The following is a 19,651-nucleotide window of genomic DNA, read 5'->3' as shown; positions in this document are numbered from 1 at the left end:
ATGAGGCATCTCTGCCTGCCCAGCCAGCTTTCTCTCCCACCTCCCCCCAGCCTGTTTCACATGCCCTCCCAGCCTCACGCTGCCCCACCCACCTCGTTCACAGCTGCAGAAAAGCAGCAAATCAGGAGGCAGCTGAGCAGAACAGAGCAGCCTCCTCTCCTCTCCCCTCCCCTCCCCCCATGCCTGGCCATGCCCCTGGAGGCTGGCCATGCCTCACTAGGGAGGCGGGATGCACAGATTGAATATCTCAGCCCTAGGCTATTGAAAAATGAGATAGCTGCTTCTTACCCTGCAGAGCTCAACTCCTGAGGTTTGCAAGGACCTGAGCTCTTGCAGTTTGCAAGTAAATACAGGGAGATAAAATGTGCTTTAGTTGTTAAAGAATTTAAAAAAAAAAATCAGAAGATTTTATTATTTTTTTCCTAGGGAAAAATGTGGGGAAAGAAGGAGAGCATTCATTAAAGTTCATTAGGGCTGCTTCATGATGAGAAATGGATTGAGTTTTTTTGTAAATAACAAAACAAAATATTATTACTTGTAAATAAATAAATAAGAATATTATTTCTTTCTAGATCTTCTTTTAAATTCTCGTAAACCTAGGTGGGTCCCGGTAAGAGTGTCATTTTAAAAAGTGGGTGTTGATGCTAAAAAGTTTGGGAACCATTGGTTTAAGGCTATGGTAAACACTGGACTATTTAAATGGATTATTTCCTTTTATGACTTTTCAAGTCAGAGATGAAAATCTTTGTTCACGGCATATTTTTTCCAAAACCTTAGAGAACCTTTGCTTTACTGCCCTTATCTGAAATCCTAAAGACCATATGCAGATTCAGTATTAAGAGTATACTCCATGACTGTGTGGGGATACATGACAGTACAGGGATACATTTTGCTAGTCCAGAATATTTAATAACTGTAGCTGAAGGGTTAAAAAAAAAAGATTAGAGTTGTTGGCAAAGTTGTCCAAGTTAATGCTGTAAAAAAAAGTCATGGGAGATGGAGAAAAACTCTCCAAGGGGAGGTGAACATCAATTGCCCCAAAAGTTATTTTCTAAGAAGACAGATTTGCCAGACTCCTCTCCACCAGGGTCCATGTAGAGATGCTGAGTGTAATGCAATGTAATGGAATTATTTGATTCCATTACATTGCATCACATTCAGCACCTCTGGTGGCTGAATGTGGTATATACCCGTGCTTGGAGACCTGGAAGTGCATTATTTAAGCTATTTTAGCCATGAGTGGCTGGGGAACTGCACGGGCCAGGTAAAATCCTCTGGAGGGCCGGATTTAGCCCCCAGGCCAGGGTGTGCAGAGCCCTGTTCTAGCTAGAAGGGACCCTTTCGCTTCTGTGTTCTCTACCAGATCTTACAGCATGGATAGATTTATATGGAGTGAGGGAGGAATGTGCTCCTTCAGGTATCTTGGTCCTTACAACCCAATTCTATTCCGGATTGGGCTGTTGGGCACAAGCATTTATGATAGTAGAGTTCCGCTGTCATAAAATGGCTGCCAACAGAGCATGCAGTGCTCCATCAGTGGCCATTTTGGGAGTGCTGCTTTAAGAGGTGGCAGCGCTCCTGAGATGTCACCAGACCTACCTGGACCGGCCAGAGCAGGTAAGATAGCAATGGGGATGGGGAGGGGGCAAAACAGGGCACTGGAAGGATGGGGGCAGGGAGACTGCAGGGAGGGGCAGGAAGGGGTGGATCCAGTGGAAATGGTGTGTGCTAGATCCTATCCTCCTTTTTCACAGCCCCCCTGCCCCCTCCCTCTTCTTGGACTTGTGCCAGTTTAAGGGTTGGTGCAAGTCCATGGAGACCCATTGTGAGGCAGGAGAGGTACAGAAGGAAAATGGGATAAATCCCCTTTACCCTCTGAAGCTTCTTGATCTGTCCCCCCACTGATACAGTGTGCAACTTTTGGTATGGCTGCACCGGCCGGGGGGGGGGGAGAGGTTAAGGATAGGATTAGGCTGTAAGTCATGTAGGGCAATAAAGGTGATAATTCACATCTTGAAACTAATGTTTTTGATGTAAGGCCCTCTTTTTGTTATCATGGTTACAACCTCACAATTCGCTTTAGTTTGTCAACAAACCTAAACAGTGCTGGGTCTGTGAATTTTCACAGCTGCCTCCTATTTTGAGAACTAAGCTTGACTTGAAAGGAGTGCAGACTGTTCATGTCTTAATAAAATGTCTGAATCAAGGAGTCCTCTACAAATCAAAGTATTCTAATGTCTTATAATAGAAAGGTCTGTATGTTTTCTCCGGTACTGTTGCCTGGTGACACTATAAACTTAGGAAATGAGCTAGAAACAGCTCCCTTGACTTTGTGAATTTCCTTAATGTGATCTTACCCATACACTCTAAATCAGTGGTTCTCAAACTCTCTGGGAGAGTTTGAGAACCAGTAAGTCTTTGCAGGGGCAGGGGAGGAGGCAGCGGGGGTGGGGGGAAGACAGTGGGGCGATCCCCAGAATTGCGCCGCTCAGGGGGCTGCAGGGGCTTGGGTGCACTTACCCAAGCCTCCTGCAGTCTCCCCAAGGTGCGGAGAACCCGGCGTGACTTCTGGCAGAGCTCCCCGCAGCTGGGAAAGTGAATGAGGAGTGATTGCGCCCCACCCCCGCTAAAGCGGAAGTGGAGCACGATCGCTCCACATCCACTTTCCCTGCTGCGGGGTGTCCTGCCAGAAGTTGCGCCGGGCTCCCTGCACCCCGGGGAGGCTGCAGGAGGCTTGGGTAAGTGCGCCCAAGCCCCTGCAGCCCCCTGAGCGGCGCGAACCTGGGGATGGCGCCGCTGCCTTTCCCCCGCCTCTAGGCTGCCCCCGCCCCTTAAGGGGGCAGAGACCAGGGCCCTCAGGCTGGAGCGTCACAATGCCCCAGTTTGAATAGCACTGCTCTAAACTGACATATTAAATAAAGTTTACTGCTCAAGTAATGGCTGCATTCTGCGTTCAGCATTAACTCGCACACGTCACTAAATACAGTGTGGCACCAGATGAAAACACTCCAATAGCTTTATGGTGTCACATTGTAGATATTTAAGTAAGCTACCATCAGGCTCTAAATATACATCAATAACTAAAATCTCTTTATAACATTGCCAAGCCAGAGTTTACAGTTAGATTTGATAGCTGAGACATATTTCTGTTCACAGCTGTATCTCATCATTACAAAACTGTATGTAGTAAAGGAAAAAAAAACCCCCGACTATATCTTCATCTGACTTTCTTTTTCATAGGCTGATGAGTTTCTTGAAGTTATGAAAAGGCCCATCTGGCGCCTTTAAGATAAAGCATTTCTGACATTTAGTGGAATTAAGCTCTTTTACTGAACATCAAACAGAACTTGGACAGAGAGTAGCTTTTGTCTGATCTTTGCACTTGGGATGTTACCCTCAAATTGGCTCCATTGAGGCCCCTATGATATGCGTGCAACACTGTTACAAGTCAGTGCCAGGTTCTTTTCTCAGTTTTGGATCCTTCTTTCAGGTCATTATTAATTTCATTATTATGATGAAACACAAAAGATGTTGTGGGGGCGTGAGAGGGGCTGGAACTCTGGAACTTCTCTTATAGCAGGAGCCAGCCACGGGAGCAAAAAGTCACTGCCTTTGAAACTTTTTTCAAAAGGATCTTAGCCAAAAGGAAGCACCAGGCTCAGCGGAGACAAGCTGAGACATTTGCCTAGGGGTATCTGTTAATCTCTAGGGCTAGGTCAGTGGTTCTCAAACATTTTAGCATCAGGACCCAGCTTCAAAAAAGTTTTACTTTACCAGCTGCTCAAGCCTCTGTGGCTGTAATGGTGATTGGTCAACAGTGCTCCCCCCCCAAGTAGCAGGTTTTTAAGCCATTTCTGCCCAGTTTTGCATATGCGCAATTTGGATCAAATGTGTACACCCTGTGGGCTGGGCAGAAATGGATTAACTGATGCACATAGAATTAAAACCCTATTGCCGATAGCTGTTTTTCCCCCCCTTAGATACTCCATCCCTGTATGCATCTAATTGCATCCAATTCTGAGTAGAAATTTTAAGAAGATACTTCGAATGGAATTTTGCTCATTAAAATCAATTTTACAAACAAATCAAAATCAAAATGAAGCAAGTATCCAAATCAGGCAAGAAATGAAACAAATTGTTGAAATGAGTCAACAAAATGAACCAGGGGGGGAAAAAAAGCAACATCAAAAATGATTTTTTTGAACGCATTCTGACATACAACAGAATAGTCTACAGTCTTTCCCTTCCATTTTGAAAATGTTGTGTATTTGCTTTGCACATTCTACACCAATCTTTAAAAGAATATAAAGGTCACTGTATATTTGAATTTGAATAAGACTTGACCAACTTTTTGGCCAAAGACATAATGATCTACTATCTACTGTTTTTTTTCCGATTGTGAGCCCATTTGAGACAGGGAGCCATTAGTTATTTGATTTTTCTCTGTGAACCATTTTGTGAACTTTTTTTGTTGAAAAGCGGTATATAAATACTGTTAATAATAATAATAATAATAATAATAATAATAATAATAATAATAATAATAATAATAATAATAATAATATATGTTTGAATGTTGGTCAAGAATTGTTCAAGTGCAGGGTTAAATGAATTTGGTTGCAGTCCTAACCACACTTTCCTGAGAGTAAGCCCCATTGAACAAAATAGGACTTACTTCTGAGTAGACCTGGTTAGGATTGTGCCCTTTATCACATACAAGTGGACTGTTGAACAAAAGTACGTAATACTCTAGCACCAGAGACCTATTTACAAGTGAGTGGTTTTAATAATGGTCAGTATTGTTCTCAATATAGTATTACAAATAACTATAATTAGACTGTTTCAATTTTTAATTAATGTAAGCATTATGTATCGGTATCTCCTTCTCAGGACGGCTCCATTCCAGTTTTGAAACTGAAGTCAGAATGATTAATGAGAGAGCAGCATTGAGTTGGCAAACAGTGGATAGTCTTAACAGTTCAACAATGGACTAAATGCCCTTATACTTTAATGCTTTCAAAAAGTGTCTGTATATTTATTGCATGTATATCCCAACTGTCTTAAAAAATAAATGGGGTACAGAGTAGGCTTCCCATCAAGGCACTGACCAGATTCAGTGACCAGATTCACTTGCTACTAAGCTTTAGCAAGTGGCAGTCTAGAACTGGTCACTCTTTGCTGCATGTATACCTTTCAGACAGTAGTGGGGGCAGAAGTCCCAAATTTGCAGTGTTATTTGTTTTGGGCTGCAGTCATACACACACTTCCTTAAATTCAATAGATCTTACTTCTGACTAGTCATGCACAGAAATGCACTATCAGTCTCTCACCCAGTTGATAATTGCAGATAGTGAAGCCTCAGGATGTCAGATTTTATAGGAAAGAGAGATGATGAAATGAAAATGTGCACGAACGCAGGTAAATAAAGAATCAGGCTTATTTACAACATAAACCTATAAATGTCTATTTAGAAACAAGCCCCACTGAATTCAGTGGGACTTATTCCCAGGTAACTCTGGGCGCAATCCTCTTTGCACCCTGCACCAGCCCCTTACACTGGCCTGGGAGGGTAGCAAACATGCTGTAAAGCACTTTTGCACCTCTGTGCGAGTAAGCTGTACCAGTGCATGGAGGTGCTCCGGCCTATGGAAGGCAGATCCAGCCTCTGCAGCAGCAGAAGCAGGTATGCGTCGGCCAAGCTTGGCCAATGCAGGGGTCTGAGGGCGCGTGGGTAGGGTGGGGATGGGGAGAGAGGGAGGCATTTTGGGGCAGGGGAGGGTGGGCGGTGGGCATTCCCAGGTGCAGGCAGGGAGCAGGAGGTGGGGCCAGGACCCAGCAGTTATGCTGGATCTTAGCCCTGTTCTCCGGGAGGCATGGAACGTCTCCACTTCATTCTGCTCAGCTCTGCACCACCTCCTGAGGTGGTGCAGATCCTAGTGGACTCGTTGGAGCTATTACAATTCTCCCTGGGATAAGGGGAAAAGTTTCCCCTTGCCCCTGGTTGAGTCACAGACAGCACCAAACTTGCAGTGGATACAGCACACACCCACTGGCCTGCCTGTTCCAGCGTAAGTTAGGATTGCACTGCCCGTTGAAGACTGCAGTCTTAGAGCCCAATCCTGAATTCTTTAGCACCGGCAGTACGAGCATACTGCCAGTGCTGGGTGTTGCAAACCTGCCATAAGGCATATCTGCAGTACCTGGAGAGGCCAGTGGTGCTGAGCCTACGCCAATGGGTGCTGAGCCTACGCCAATGGGCGCTGAGCCTCAGTGCCGCTCTGAGGGCCAGCTGGTGCTCCAGCATTGCTGACTAGCAGTAAGTAGTATCAGGGCAGAGGGAGGTCGGGAGTGGGCAGAATAGGCAGGGGAGGGGAGGGAATGGGGTGAGAGGGGAGTGGGACCCACCAGATCCTGAACTCCATGTCTGGCCAAAAGGCCCAACACAGAGGCTCTCAAGTCTGTGCCAGCCAAATAGCTGGTATAGACTTGAGAAGCCTTGCAGGGCTTGAGCTTTTCGCAGGGGAAGGGAATGAAAGTTCCCTTCCCCCAAGGAGACCTCCGTACATCTGCTACAGGGCTGCAGGATGCAGCAGTAGCTGCTTTGGCACCACTGCACCTGATGGCGGCGCTTCTTTTAGGATTGGGCTCTTAGTCTACAAAATAAAGAGGAGACATTCACTGCATACATTGTGAGTGCCAAATTGCAGTCATGGCAAATGCAAAGGACATTTTAGAATTTATGAAGAAATGTAAGGGAAAAGCAGTTTTCTTACATCTGTCTAGAAAAGAGGCCAGACCACAGACATATTTAGCCTATTGTTCAGGGCGGCCTTTTAGCTTCAGGGGCATTCATGATCTCTAAGCAGTTGTAGGATTTCAAGCAGATAGGCAATTGTTTTGCTTCACTGTGACAGAATTTCCAACAAATTTTCATTTCTGTATTAGTACAACAGCTATGTATCACATCACATGAGATCTTGCTGTGTAGAGCTCATGCTCTCTGACCTCTTTTCATATCAAGGAGAACACTGAAAAAAGTTCTTCTGGTGACAAGACCTTATATAAGAATTTTCATCTGTGATGTAGTTTTCTTTCTGTGGTTCCCACTACATTCAAAAATACCAAACTAGCAGTACAGTCAGAAATGATGGGAGATGTTTTATTGTGAAACTTTCAGGATAAAGATCCATTCCTCAAAATACAAGCAAACCTGACTGGGGAGAAGATAGAATTATACTGGAAAGAAGATGGGATTATGGAAAGACAAGCATTTCTAAATCTAGTCTTACCTTGCTTTTATACACGTATGTCGGTGAAGCCTTGTGGAGTGCACTGCTGTGCACTGTAAATGAGTCTACTAATACACATTAATTTTTGGAGGTGTTTGTTGAAAGCATTGTGGAAAGCACAGCTCAACAATACACGTGGGAGGTAACTATAGCAATAAAAACTGAGGAGCATAAAGCTACAGTAAATTTAAGAAAAAGAATGAAGATGCAATCCAGTTGCTACAAGTACATAATACATATTTATTAGTATATTAAAGTAATATACTATAAAGTTCTACATAATGGAAATGTTAGCAGAATGAGCATTAGTATATTCATATACTTATGGTCAACTTGGCTTGATTTTTTAAAATCGTCACAGTGTTAGTAGAGAAAAAAAGATTGTACTTATGTGTAGTGATCTGGATGTTTTCAGAAAAACCTTTGCTAAAAAAATAAAGTAATACAGTCCTTCTCAAGGGTTAGAAAGGAGACTGTGCTATACAGCATGCTGTCATGATATCCTGCTGTTAATGAAAGTGTTTCCTGAAAAGAGGTAAATCAAAAGAGTCCTAAGGACAGATAGGACGGGAGGAAAGGTAACATGTCATCATCATTCTTCTAGGTTTCCCAGGGGCCATTCTAGAACCTTTGTAATGGCACCTCATCCTAGATAAGTAGGCAGAGTCCTTAATTTTGTCTCATCCAGAGGGAGAAGCTATCCCGTCCTCCTAAATTGACTCTGGTTATTGGCAGAGTGCCACTATTTGGAGCTCCTAGGAGTTCTTGAATTGAGTTTCGTTTCTAAGCCATTTTGTCCCTTCACCTCCCCTTCCTACAGTTCATTTTGTCCAGGTAGGGACAGCTGTTTATATGTGTGGGCGTTGGGGGAGAGGATTCTCAGGAAGAACTGGGGAGTTCTGAGCACCCCTTCCTCATCCTTTGGGCTAGGTCTTTGACCAGAGATTGCTCCTGGGATGTCTAGTGAACGTTTGGTCCCAGTGGAGACCCAACCAGGAATGGCACTATACTTCTATATATGTTCTTTTTTTAGCTGCCCATAGGTGATTCAAATAAGTGTAAATAAATGCAAAGCAGACAAAAACAATAAGCTTTATATTTTAGGTCAGCGTTATACTGTTATTTCATACTGGGGTGATAGTCTCACTGATTTATCTACTTAAAATAATTAACTTGTGAAAGATTCCACACTGACTAGTTGGAGACAGATGTGCCAATCAATATACTCTGAATGATGTGCTCTTTTGCTTCACAGATGAAAGAACTCGGCATCATTGTGTACAATTGCAGCTGCCTGGTGGTAGATTTGCAAAGGATATTTGCCTTGTACAGCTCATTAAAATTCAAGAGCAAAGTTCCACCCACTTGGTCTAAGAGACTGTATGCAGTGTATGATGATAAAAATAACTTGACCCTTAAGCTGAATGAAACCCAGTCACAAGTCTTCGTTTCGGTGAGAATATTTGGTTTTGCTTATTTTGATATAGATTGAGGCATTTTAGCAGAAACCATGAATGTAAACATAGATTGAATTGATATTTATACAATATATTTCATATGTTCTCTTACTGTCTGAGTGGCTCCCATCTCTTAAAACTTGCCTGCGACCAATCTCTAACGCATTCATTTATAAGCTTTTGACGTTTCCATTCTACAGTTTGCCTTGATTTTAAAAAAATGGTTCAGAACAAGCCAAGTTTAGTTACATATCAACTCCTGATCTTCCCGTGTGATGGTGAAAACAATTTGGACTTTTTGAGTCTCTTCTTGGAATGCTGCAGAGAAAACAAGAGCAGTGCAAATTACAATGATTGCAGCAGGATCCCAGTGTTATATTAGTGTAGGGTTTGGTTTGTGGTTTGTTTTTTGTAACATAAATAGCAGCCATAGAGGGACTCAATCAGGATCTGGACTGAGGTGTGAGGAGTGGAGGCTTTCCTCTTTTCCGCAACATGGTCCTAATCTGAACTGATGGAGTTTAAGATGTTTGTGTATTCGGCACTTAAGAAAGATGAGATGGCAAAGCACATGCTATGTACAACTTTAATACATGTTCTGTTCATTTGCCTTCACAGAATTCTCCCAAGCTCCTGTGCCCTAAAAATAGGGTCTTGGATATTGATGCTATCTTCAGTGTTATTGATGGTGCCAAACAGTTTGTGTACATAGCTGTTATGGACTACCTGCCTATAATCAATTATTCAAATGAAAGAAGGTTTGTGAATGCTAGAAATCTATAATTGTATGTCATTGTAATAAGAGGAATGAACTGTTGCTTATTAAATAAACTAACAGAAGGTTTTGCAGGGTGAAGTTCTGTGGCCCAAATTCTCTTGGATGGCAGATTTAAATGAGAGTTCCATAGCAGGCTTTTACCACAAGTGCTCTGAGATACATATATATTTTCCTAAAACACGTTAAGTGACTGTTGGCCATAGCACACCCACTTCCAACCAGAGAAGAAAGGTTGGAATGTAACACACTCTGTTTATTGAGAGGATTATTTACAATAATAGGGAGCGGGGGGGGGGGGACACATACAAACCAACATTAATTGAAATGGCTAGAAAACCAATATTGCTCAATAAACTAGAAAGAAAGGGAGTACAAGACTGGTGGGAAAATTAGCAAGGGGTCTCTGCTGTGATGCTGCACATATACAGCATTCGGTATTTCCCAGAATTCCCTGGGTGTACAACTGAATATAAGAACATAAGAACTGGATCAGACCAAAGGCCCATCTAGTCCAGCTTCTTGTATCTCACAGTGGCCCACCAGATGCCTCAAAGTGTTCACAAAACAACAAGAGACCTGAATCCTGGTGCCACTCCCTACCATCTAGCATTCTGAGGTAGTCTATTTCTAAAACCAGGAGGTTGCACATACCCATCACGGTTTGTAAACTGTGATGGACTTTTTCTCCAGAAATTTGTCCAATCCCCTTTTAAAGGCATCCAGACCAGATGTCATCACCACATCCTGTGGCAAGGAGTTCCACAGACTAATTACACACTGGGTAAAGAAATATTTTCTTTTGTCTGTCCTAAGTCTGGCTCCAGAGTGAAAAGGAGAATAGTGGAACTTTTGGAAAAAAGTTTTTAAAGAAGAATAGGTGAGGCGAAGTGAAATGAGCTGGCACCTTTGGCTTGGTTGCTACGAGGAAGAACAAAATAACAGAGGGCCACAATGGTTCCTTGAAGACTAGGCAACTAACCCAGAATTGCAGTTTGGAGAGTTTACTTCTGGCTGCCCATCACCCTTTCCCAATAAGTCAAGTCTCCAAGAAGGGGGCTAATGTACCAGGCCAAGGGAGGCTTATCATTAGACCAAATATAAAATCGAAAGGGCCTCAGAGTTCTTGCTAAATTGATGAAGAGGATCAAATCTAAAGAAACTTGGAAATAGATCGCCGGACTCCACGTTAGTTGGTTAAAGTTAGATGAAGAAGAAGGGAAAGATGGAAGTGGAGAGAAATAGTCTTTGTGTTCAGTGGGCTACATACAGAAAGGGAAGATAGAATGGAAAAGCTCTATGTCTATCCTTAGGTGAGTTGTCACAGTTGTCTGTGGATGATATAAATTAAGTTGATATGAATCAAGGCCACTTCTTAGTACAAAATACCATGCCAGTTGGGAAGGGTGTATTCATTTATTAGACATGGATAACTTTAAAACAGTAGAAGGTGGTCATTGAGCACATCTTAACACTCAACCACAGAAGACATGCAGTTATGCGTTCTTTCTGTGTAAGGCAGTGGCATCGCTAGGGGGTGTGTGGGGGGTGTGGACCGCACCAGGTGATGCACAAGGGAGGGTGACGCGCACTGGGAGGGTGATGTGCTAAAATCACGGCAGTTAGGAGTAATACCATCATGTTATATACCGTTGGATGTGGAATTTCCAGCGGAAATGTAAAAAACAGGAGTGAAATATCTCCTTTTTATCAAAAGTTATTGGCAAAAAACTGGAAAACAAAAAATGCATGGAGCCCAATGGAAAGAGAAACTGAGCCGTATCGCGCAATTACTCATGAGTAGGTGAACATGCCTTAGTCCGTCTGAAAGGGCAGGCTGAGAGGAATCCAACAACATCAGAATGGTCCTGATCCAATGAATGCAGCCCCCAAAAATACACCCGAGAAGGAGGTCCCTCCTTCCAAGCTAGTGAATGTATTGAGCCCTATGGAAAGCAAAACTAAGCCACATGGCCGAGTTTACTCATGAGTAAGCAAACATGCCTTGGCTCCTTGGCAGGTCAGGCAAAGGGAAATGTGAAATCAGCAGAATGGTCCTGATTTTGCAACTGGAGCTCAACAAATGCTCCAGAAGGCATCCCCCCCCCCAATAAAAAGAATGAAACAGAAGCTTGACAGGGTAGGGTGAAATTTTTTTCTGTTTTAGGCTACAATCCTATCCACACTTTCCTGGGAGTAAGCCCCACTCACTATAATGGGACTTACTTCTAAGTAGACAGGCATAGGATTGGGCTCTCAGACTTGTAAAGCCAGGTGGGTCCCGATAGTGATATGCTTGAAATATAAGAACTTAAATTGAACTGGGTCCTGGGTAGGGGTGAAAATCTTACTGATTCTTTGGGGGGGGGGTTATTGCAGGCAGGCTACAGAGAAAATTCACTTGGTGGAACAGGACTGGCTCCCCCTTATTTATTTATTTTGCTTTAATTTATTTATAATTATTTATTTTAATTTGCTTTATGATGGGTCCTGGACAGATTGTCATTCTAAAAAGTGGGTCCCAGTGCTAAAAGTTTGAGAACTGCTCCAATAAGGTGTTAGTAAGTTGACACCCTGGGGGGAGGTGACATCACTAGTGACCAAAATCACTAAAATCCCAGTTTGCAAAAATAATACCATCATGTTATATATCAATCAATCTGGAATTTCATGCAGAATGCGATGAAACAAACTGGGTTGAAATATCTTTATTCTATCAAAAGGTACAGCCAAAAAACCAGTGGGGGTGGGGCGATGGTAGATCACCATGCCCACCACCTGGAGTGTTGCCCTGCCCACTGCATGGGGGTGATGCGCTGGCCTCCCGCACCGGGTGATGCAAACCCTCGTGATGCCGCTGGTGTAAGGTCCTGGTTATTAAAAATGTTCTTCAACAAGCATGTCCCATTGTTCTTTGTGACAAGAAACGGGTCACGTGAAAAATTGACATTTTGAACTATGCCCCCCCATTTCTGGTTAAGTATTTGTTCTTAATATGTCACACGCTGAAGGTGAACAGCTGGACAGTGCCTCCTACAGTGTTTCGCTATGTCAGAAACATACACAGTTTGATCTTTTTTCACAACCTTGCCTATTAACAATCACCACCTGGGGAAGAAGCTATTATTTTCTCATATTTGATGTATGATTCTAATACAGACTATCGACCCACTGCAGGCTCTATAAAACTATAAGTAGTTCCACTTTTTTGTTTCCTTTTCCAGTTCTCAGTTTTGTTCCTACTACCCCTATGTTTAAAAAACCCTATAGGAATTGTTCCCCCTAAAAAGATGTCCTACCACACAGGGCTTGTTTTTCTAGCAGCTGGTTATTCTTCTAGGTTTCTTGGCTGACCTAGATGTCATTGCAGGGAAGATGAAAGACTGTATTCCATGACCATCCTGACCAGGAAAAAAGTTGCCTTACCATCTTTGCAGTTGTAGCTACCACATCATCTTATAGAAGCTCTGTCTTCAAATGTTTTCTTTGTAATTACTTGCATTTTTGTCAGACTATGGCCAAAAGTATTTGACTTGTGTCTCAATCAGTAAGTGGGGACAAATTCTCTCCTCTCATTTGAGAGTTCTACCCCTTTGGCCAGATATATGAACCAGGAGCCACATGGGTACCACATTCTGCTAGAAATGTCTGGAGAAGAGCAATCTGTTCCTTGGTCTACTAATGGCCATACTTGTATTCATTAGGTTTTCTTGAGCTAGGTAATGTTTTTTTCTAATGTTTTTCTCTCTCTAAATAACGTTGTATGCTCTTTCCACAGGTACTGGCCATATTTGGATGGAAAGATAAGAGAAGCACTCATATTACGCAATATTAAAGTACGACTCCTCATAAGTTATTCAAAAAACACAGATCCACTCACGGTTAACTTTGTTTCATCTCTTAAAGCAATTTGCACAGAAGTTTCTGGTTGTAGTTTAAAAGTTGTAAGTATTCCTCATGTTGTTTTCCTCTTAAATCTAAAAGCTTTTCCAAGTAAACCTTTTTAGCCATCTTTCAAAAATTCATTTGAATTGAAATTTATAACTGAATTATACTTTAATCATTTATTGTAGGGTCGGCCTATACATGAGGCCAACTAAAGTGGTTGCCTCAGGCAGCTTATTAGTGGGAAACACAAGCCTACTTGCTTCCACTGCTCCCTATATTGTGCTTCTACTCCCTAAAGGAAAAGGAGGAAGGGGACAGAAAGAAAGATAAAATGTGATGGGGGGGAGGGTGCTGAATGTGAGCACTTGAGAGTGGGAGACAGAGGAGAAGCTGGGACATCATTGGGTAAGGGGTGCAGCATTTGGCTTGCCGTCTCAGGCACTAGGAGGTCTTGGGCTGACTCTAACTGCAACATATAATGCCTAATCTTCTTTTCTATTAATTCAAAATACTAAAGGCATCCCAGTAATTTCCCATCTCATGTACCAGCACTTTCTCCTCTTAGCTTTTATCAGGTTTAAATCTTGTCAGTTCGGCACACTCTGCAGTTATGGTGTGCCCTTTTATGTTAATGCTGACAATATATACTCCCCTCAAGAAGGGTGAAATATGTTGAGATAGTGAATGTTTTCTTGGTCCAATAAATCTTAAAACCAGTTTTTACGATCTTCCTTGATTACATGAATGAAGCCTAAGAACCTTGTTTTTGTTCTGCCCAACACACAGTGTCATTCTTTCTTTCTCAAATGAAGCTATCAAACAAGCACACAATTGTCCCACCATCATCAGAAGTGTAGTTAGTGGGAATAAGTGAGAACATCTTTCTTTCATGGGCTGTGAATGTTCTCCAGTCCCAGAACCAGGTGAGCTTGGATACCAAATTGGTGGGCACAAGTTATGGGCTGTTGTTGTTCTGGAACCATCCAGTGCAGATGGTCATTCCACAAAATGAACTGTCTTTCTGGCTATGCAGTTTTTCTGTAATGAAAGCAATCTTAGAATTATCTAGTTATTAACATCCCAATCCTAACTTACACTGGAGCAGGCAGGCCAGTGGGCCTGCATTGCATCCAGTACAAGTTTGGGGCCAAAAGTGGCGCAGCCTGAGGCAAGGGGAAACCTTTCCTCTTATCCCATGTCATGCTGCAGTGGCCCCAGTGGGTCTACTCAGTTCTGCGCCACCTCGTCCGTTGGTGCAGATCTGAGTAGACCCACTGGGGCCACTGCAGCACAGTGATGAGGTGGTGCAGACCCATGTAGAACGGATCTACCAGGGGCCACTTTTATGCTGCCTGGAAATTGGGTCAAGATCCAGCATAACTACAGGATACCGGCCCTGCCTCCCACTCCCTGCCCACTCCCCCGGATCCGGCATAGGGAGGCCTCCCCAACTCCTTGCACCGGCCTCCCCAACTCTCAGATAGGTGCAAACGTGTTTTACGGCATTTTTGTGACACTCCTGGGCTGACGTAAGGGACTTGTGCCAGCCCAAGTCCACCTTAGGATTGTGCCTTAAGAATATTTATATATACCCTTTAAAAAAAAAGTTTGCAATCAGTTTACATAGCTAAAGACATGTTTTTGTAAAGCTCTTCTCTTTTGAATTTTACATCCATACATTCCCTAAGGGGAGCAGGTGGACAAAAAAAGAGAAGAGCAAGGGAACGCAACCATCTCCTTTCTTCCTCTGTCTCATGATGCCTGCTGCTAAGGATACAGGCCTCTTTCTCTTTACGCTGCTGCTCAGTACAGGCAGTTTTTTTCTCAACACTACATTTCCTTGTGAACTGCTGCTGGATGATGTCTAATAACTTGTTTGCATCATTACAACTGGCAATTAGATGCCAAACTTCTTTTGAAGGCCAACCTGTCATATGTTCCTTTAAAAATCACCCTCACTGCAATCTACCTTGACAAAGTTGCATAGAATGTGGATTTCCCATAGAATCCTTATAAATTGATGTCTTTTCAGTGTTGTTTTCTGTTCTTTATTCTCACTTTTTTCAGACGTTGTAGATTAACTGTATTTTTCTTCTGGGGCGCTGTCAAGAAAATAGCTTTCATTAACAGGCTCTTTTCAAATGCAGAAATTCTTTGAACTTGAAGAAGAAAGTGCTTGTTTTTTTAAGAACACTTCCCTTCTAAAACTAAATCGGAACAAATATGTGGTGACTGATAGAGCTGCTTACATTGGTAAGTAAGTGAAACATTGGCTAATGCAGTTCCAGACTGGTTTTACATGTTGTTCTGCAGCTAATAGAATACATAATAAAAATATTTGAGAATTAAATGGGTAATTTAGACAGACTTCTGACTTCTTAATTAATGAATTGCATGTGAGAAGTTAGAAATAATGGGACATGATCCATTACCCTTCACAGAAATAGCTAAGAATCTCTTGCCTAATGCTACAATCTAGTACCAGGCAATACAATATAAACAACTAAGGGCCCAATCCTATCCAACTTTCCAGCACCGGGGTAGCCACAATGCAGCCCCGAGGTAAGGGGACAAATGTTCCCATACCTTGAGGAGGTCTCCAAGACTGCCTCCCCAACACAGGAAACAGTGAATACCCTATAGGCACAGCAGCACTGGCACTGGAAAATTGGATAGGATTGGGCCCTAAGGGCGCAATCCTAACAGCGCCCTGGGCCGGTGCAAGTCCCTTAAGGTATGTTTGCACCTCCTTGAGAATTGGTGCACCAGCCTCTGAATCCAGCCCCTGTGTCTACATAGGAAGGAAGCCTTGCGTTGGCCAAGCAGGAGGCAGGGCTGGGACCCAGCAGTTATGCCGGATCCCAGCCCCTGTTCCAGAGCAGCGCAGAGCGGCTTCAAGTCACTCCGCTCTCCTCAGGAGGTGGCACAAGTCCGAGGTGACCCACGGGGCTGCAGTGGCTTACGCAGGGGTAAGGGGAAGAATTTCCCTTTACCTTCAGTTGAGCCACTTTGGCACCCTATCTTGCACTGGATGCAGCGCAAGCCTCCTGGCCTGCCTGTTCCAGCGCAAGATAGGATTGTGCTGCACAAGCCATACTAAATATGCTCTTAAATGAGCAACATGGTGGCAGATGAGGATCTTTCATACATATTGTGAGGAGGGCACAGCACATGGTGAAATTAGGATGAGAGCAAGACCAACTCATCCATGAGGTCAACTGAAATGATCACCTCAGGCAGCAGATTGGTAGGAAGAGCCCTTCTCTGTTCGCCTACATGCCTTCACTTCTCCTCCTCCCCCTCCCCCTCCCTGCACTGCAAAAAGAAGAGTGGGAATGGGAAAAAGAAGGAATGGGAAATGCAGAGGGAAGGAGAGGACTGAGGTAAAACATTGGAGAGTGAGAGGAGCAGAGGCAGGAACTTTTGGTCTCAATTGTGCCCCCTCCCACATGCATTTTTTTTTTAACTTCAGTTTTTTACATGCCCGCTTACCTTCCTCCCCAGAATCTACTCTTTCATGTGCAAGGAATGTTTTGCGCAGAGAAACATTCAATCATTTTCAGTCCTCCATCTGCAGTCTGGGTGGTGCAGCCAAACATCCGGGCGCAAGGACAGTTGCTATACACTCAGAACATCTTTCACAACCATTTGCCCCTTTACACCCTAGAGCTTGCAAACCTGGTACTAATCTGACTTCTCTCATTCCAGACTTTACTTCTCCTTCAGCCTTTCCTTTCTTCAGCTCTTTTCAGCATGTCTGGAAAGTTACCAGACTACTCAACAACTCACCTTCCTTCTTTTCTCTGTCTTTCCTCTGTTTGAAATCACATGCTAGACTAAGGAACCAATGAGAGCCTTTTCTTCCTGCAGTTCCAAAGGTTTGCAGTGAAAGTTTGCCTAGGAACTGTGCCACCTTCCTCACAATATAAATTTCTCTTTCTATCCCCCCTAAACTTAAAAGCCATAAAAGCTGAATGGGCTTTCTTCTGTGTTAAACATGTCTCTTAAAACACACAAAGGTAAAAGAATAACACCCCATAATTCCATACAATAAGGACTTCTAGCCTTGACACTAATGGCAATAATGATAGGGCCAAGCAAGAAGATAATTAGATACTCTTTGCCCAAAGGTGGGATTATAGCTCAGACAAGTCACAGAGCAAAGAAGAACATCATGCAAGATTTAAATCTGCGCTAGTTTTAGTGGAGTCAAATGCAGGAAGGGAAAGAGTTCAGCATTTGCTTTGACTGGGATGAGGAAAGGTTAAGGGTAAGCGTTGTTCTTGATAAATCTGCTCATTCCCAATCTTCTTATTGTTTGCATTTGTATTTATTTATAGGTAATTTTGATTGGGTTGGGACCTATTTTAATCAGAATGCTGGAGCTGGACTTGTCATCAACCAGACAGACACAGGGAACAAAACCAGCATAGTCAAGCAACTTAAAGCTGTGTTTGAAAGGGACTGGTATTCACATTATGCTAAAAATTCACCAACAAAGAATCCAAGTTGTTTAAGCTACAAACATAGCAAAGCAGCAGCCAATAAGACTGCCATGAGCAATATGAACTGAAGCCTGCTTTCCTACTCGGTACAACACATGGAGGAAATGAATGGGACTGATCCTGACCTCCTCTTTCATATTTACAGACAACAGACTTTTAAAAACGCAAAAAAAAAAAAATTTATAGGAAAAAGCACACTTATATAAAATGTTCTTTACACTATATTCTCTATACTGAATTATTTACAAACGTTAGATTTATTACTGCTGACACTGAATGTCATTTCCGCTTTATTGTTTGTTGGTTTGAAGGATTCACATTTAAATTTAAAAGCATGCTTTGATTCTTTAGTTTTAGGATTTTTCCTACCTCTCTTTTAGATTAGCATAAACCTTGAGGCAAATTTCTTTACTGAACAAAATTGTTAGATTGGTTGATAGTAAATGGCAGATTTTACCCTAAGTGAAAAACGGGGGTATAAGCATGCCCTTTATTATATAAATTATATCTCCAGTATACAATCATTGGAATGATTTTTGTTTCAGCATATCATTTGAATGTTTGCATTTTTCACAGTACGTCCAGTTGAAACGTTTTAAAGTGATCTGTTACAGTACTTTCTTATTCTACTCCAACCATAATACAAAGGGCATAACCGAATCAGATTTTGCTTTGAAATTGTGGCGCTGTGGGTTTTTCTTTTCGGCAGGCCTGATGAAGCATACGATACTTTTTACTTATAAACAATGTATTTCTAGTATTGAAATAACTGTCAATATACATGCAGTCCCATAAGGATAATTTTAAAACAATTTCTCAGAGTGGGTTCCCACGACATAAATAAGATCAAAATTAACCTGTGATCTTTGTGCCTCCCTCACCAAGCACCACTGTGCCAGCTATTCCCGGGAACACACAGCATCCTCTCACAACTGACTGTGGGTCAATATTGCTATGACCTTCTACTGATCGTATGAAGCTGCACACAGGCCATATATTGCAACACTACTGCTGTGCTGTGAAGCTGCTGTGACTGGTTGGAACAGCTGCAACAAGTGCATGACAGGAGCTATAAGCTGGGCACAAGGTCCCGGAGTGCAGGCAGGGACCCAGAGTCCAAAGTGACAGAGGAAGTGTAATATAGCAGTGTAGAGAGGTTTGTTTATGATACCATTAATCCCATTTTAAATGGTTTGCAGTTACTTTCATGACATTCTAATGAAGTTATAGATTTCTAAAACAAGTTTTACACAAGTTTAAAAAAGAACAACAGTTTTAAAAAATTCAACCCTTTGTATTTTCTCTCTGTTGTTTTTATGCTACGTTTATGTCCCAAAATGCCTTTAAAGTGTCTCCAAAAATGCTGTGAAAGAAAAGCATTTGGGGAATCAACATTCAGTTCTTTTTCTTACGGGCAATGAAGAACGCTTCAAGACTTTTGGTCATAATAGAGCGAACCATTTCCTAGAAGAAACCACTTACTTCCTTCTAGTTTAGAAGAAATATTGATTGAAAATATTGATTGAAAATACTTAGGATGGATGGGGACATATGACTGCTGGGCTAGCCACATGTCACAAAACAAGATGTCATGGCAGCATTGCAGAGTTCTCACATGAGCACTGCAAGCAGAGGTGCCAAATTTGTTTCTTCTTTAGCTGATTTTCTAAGAACAGCGGGCCCTCCTTAACCACAGGATTTGAATATCTGCTAATGCCAAGCCCACAGTTGGATGGC

The 19,651-nt window shown here is 42.6% G+C and overlaps 1 protein-coding gene across 2 annotated transcripts in view; it reads left to right on the top strand.

Moving 5' to 3' along the window:
- The window catches only part of PLD5 (phospholipase D family member 5), a 101,762-nt gene extending 83,780 nt beyond the window's left edge, over positions 1 to 17,982 (top strand). For both annotated transcript variants that reach the window (XM_066611485.1, XM_066611486.1), the window contains 5 exons: positions 8,545 to 8,742; positions 9,365 to 9,504; positions 13,300 to 13,465; positions 15,557 to 15,662; positions 17,750 to 17,982. In XM_066611485.1, the coding sequence (XP_066467582.1) occupies positions 8,545 to 8,742; positions 9,365 to 9,504; positions 13,300 to 13,465; positions 15,557 to 15,662; positions 17,750 to 17,982 (843 nt within the window). The remainder of the gene's footprint in view (positions 1 to 8,544; positions 8,743 to 9,364; positions 9,505 to 13,299; positions 13,466 to 15,556; positions 15,663 to 17,749) is intronic.
- The last annotated feature ends 1,669 nt before the right edge of the window (positions 17,983 to 19,651 follow it).

This window comes from Tiliqua scincoides, chromosome 1, assembly GCF_035046505.1.
Source record: "Tiliqua scincoides isolate rTilSci1 chromosome 1, rTilSci1.hap2, whole genome shotgun sequence".
In the NCBI taxonomy this organism is placed as follows: domain Eukaryota; kingdom Metazoa; phylum Chordata; class Lepidosauria; order Squamata; family Scincidae; genus Tiliqua; species Tiliqua scincoides.
This window is presented reverse-complemented; position numbering and strand designations above follow the sequence as displayed.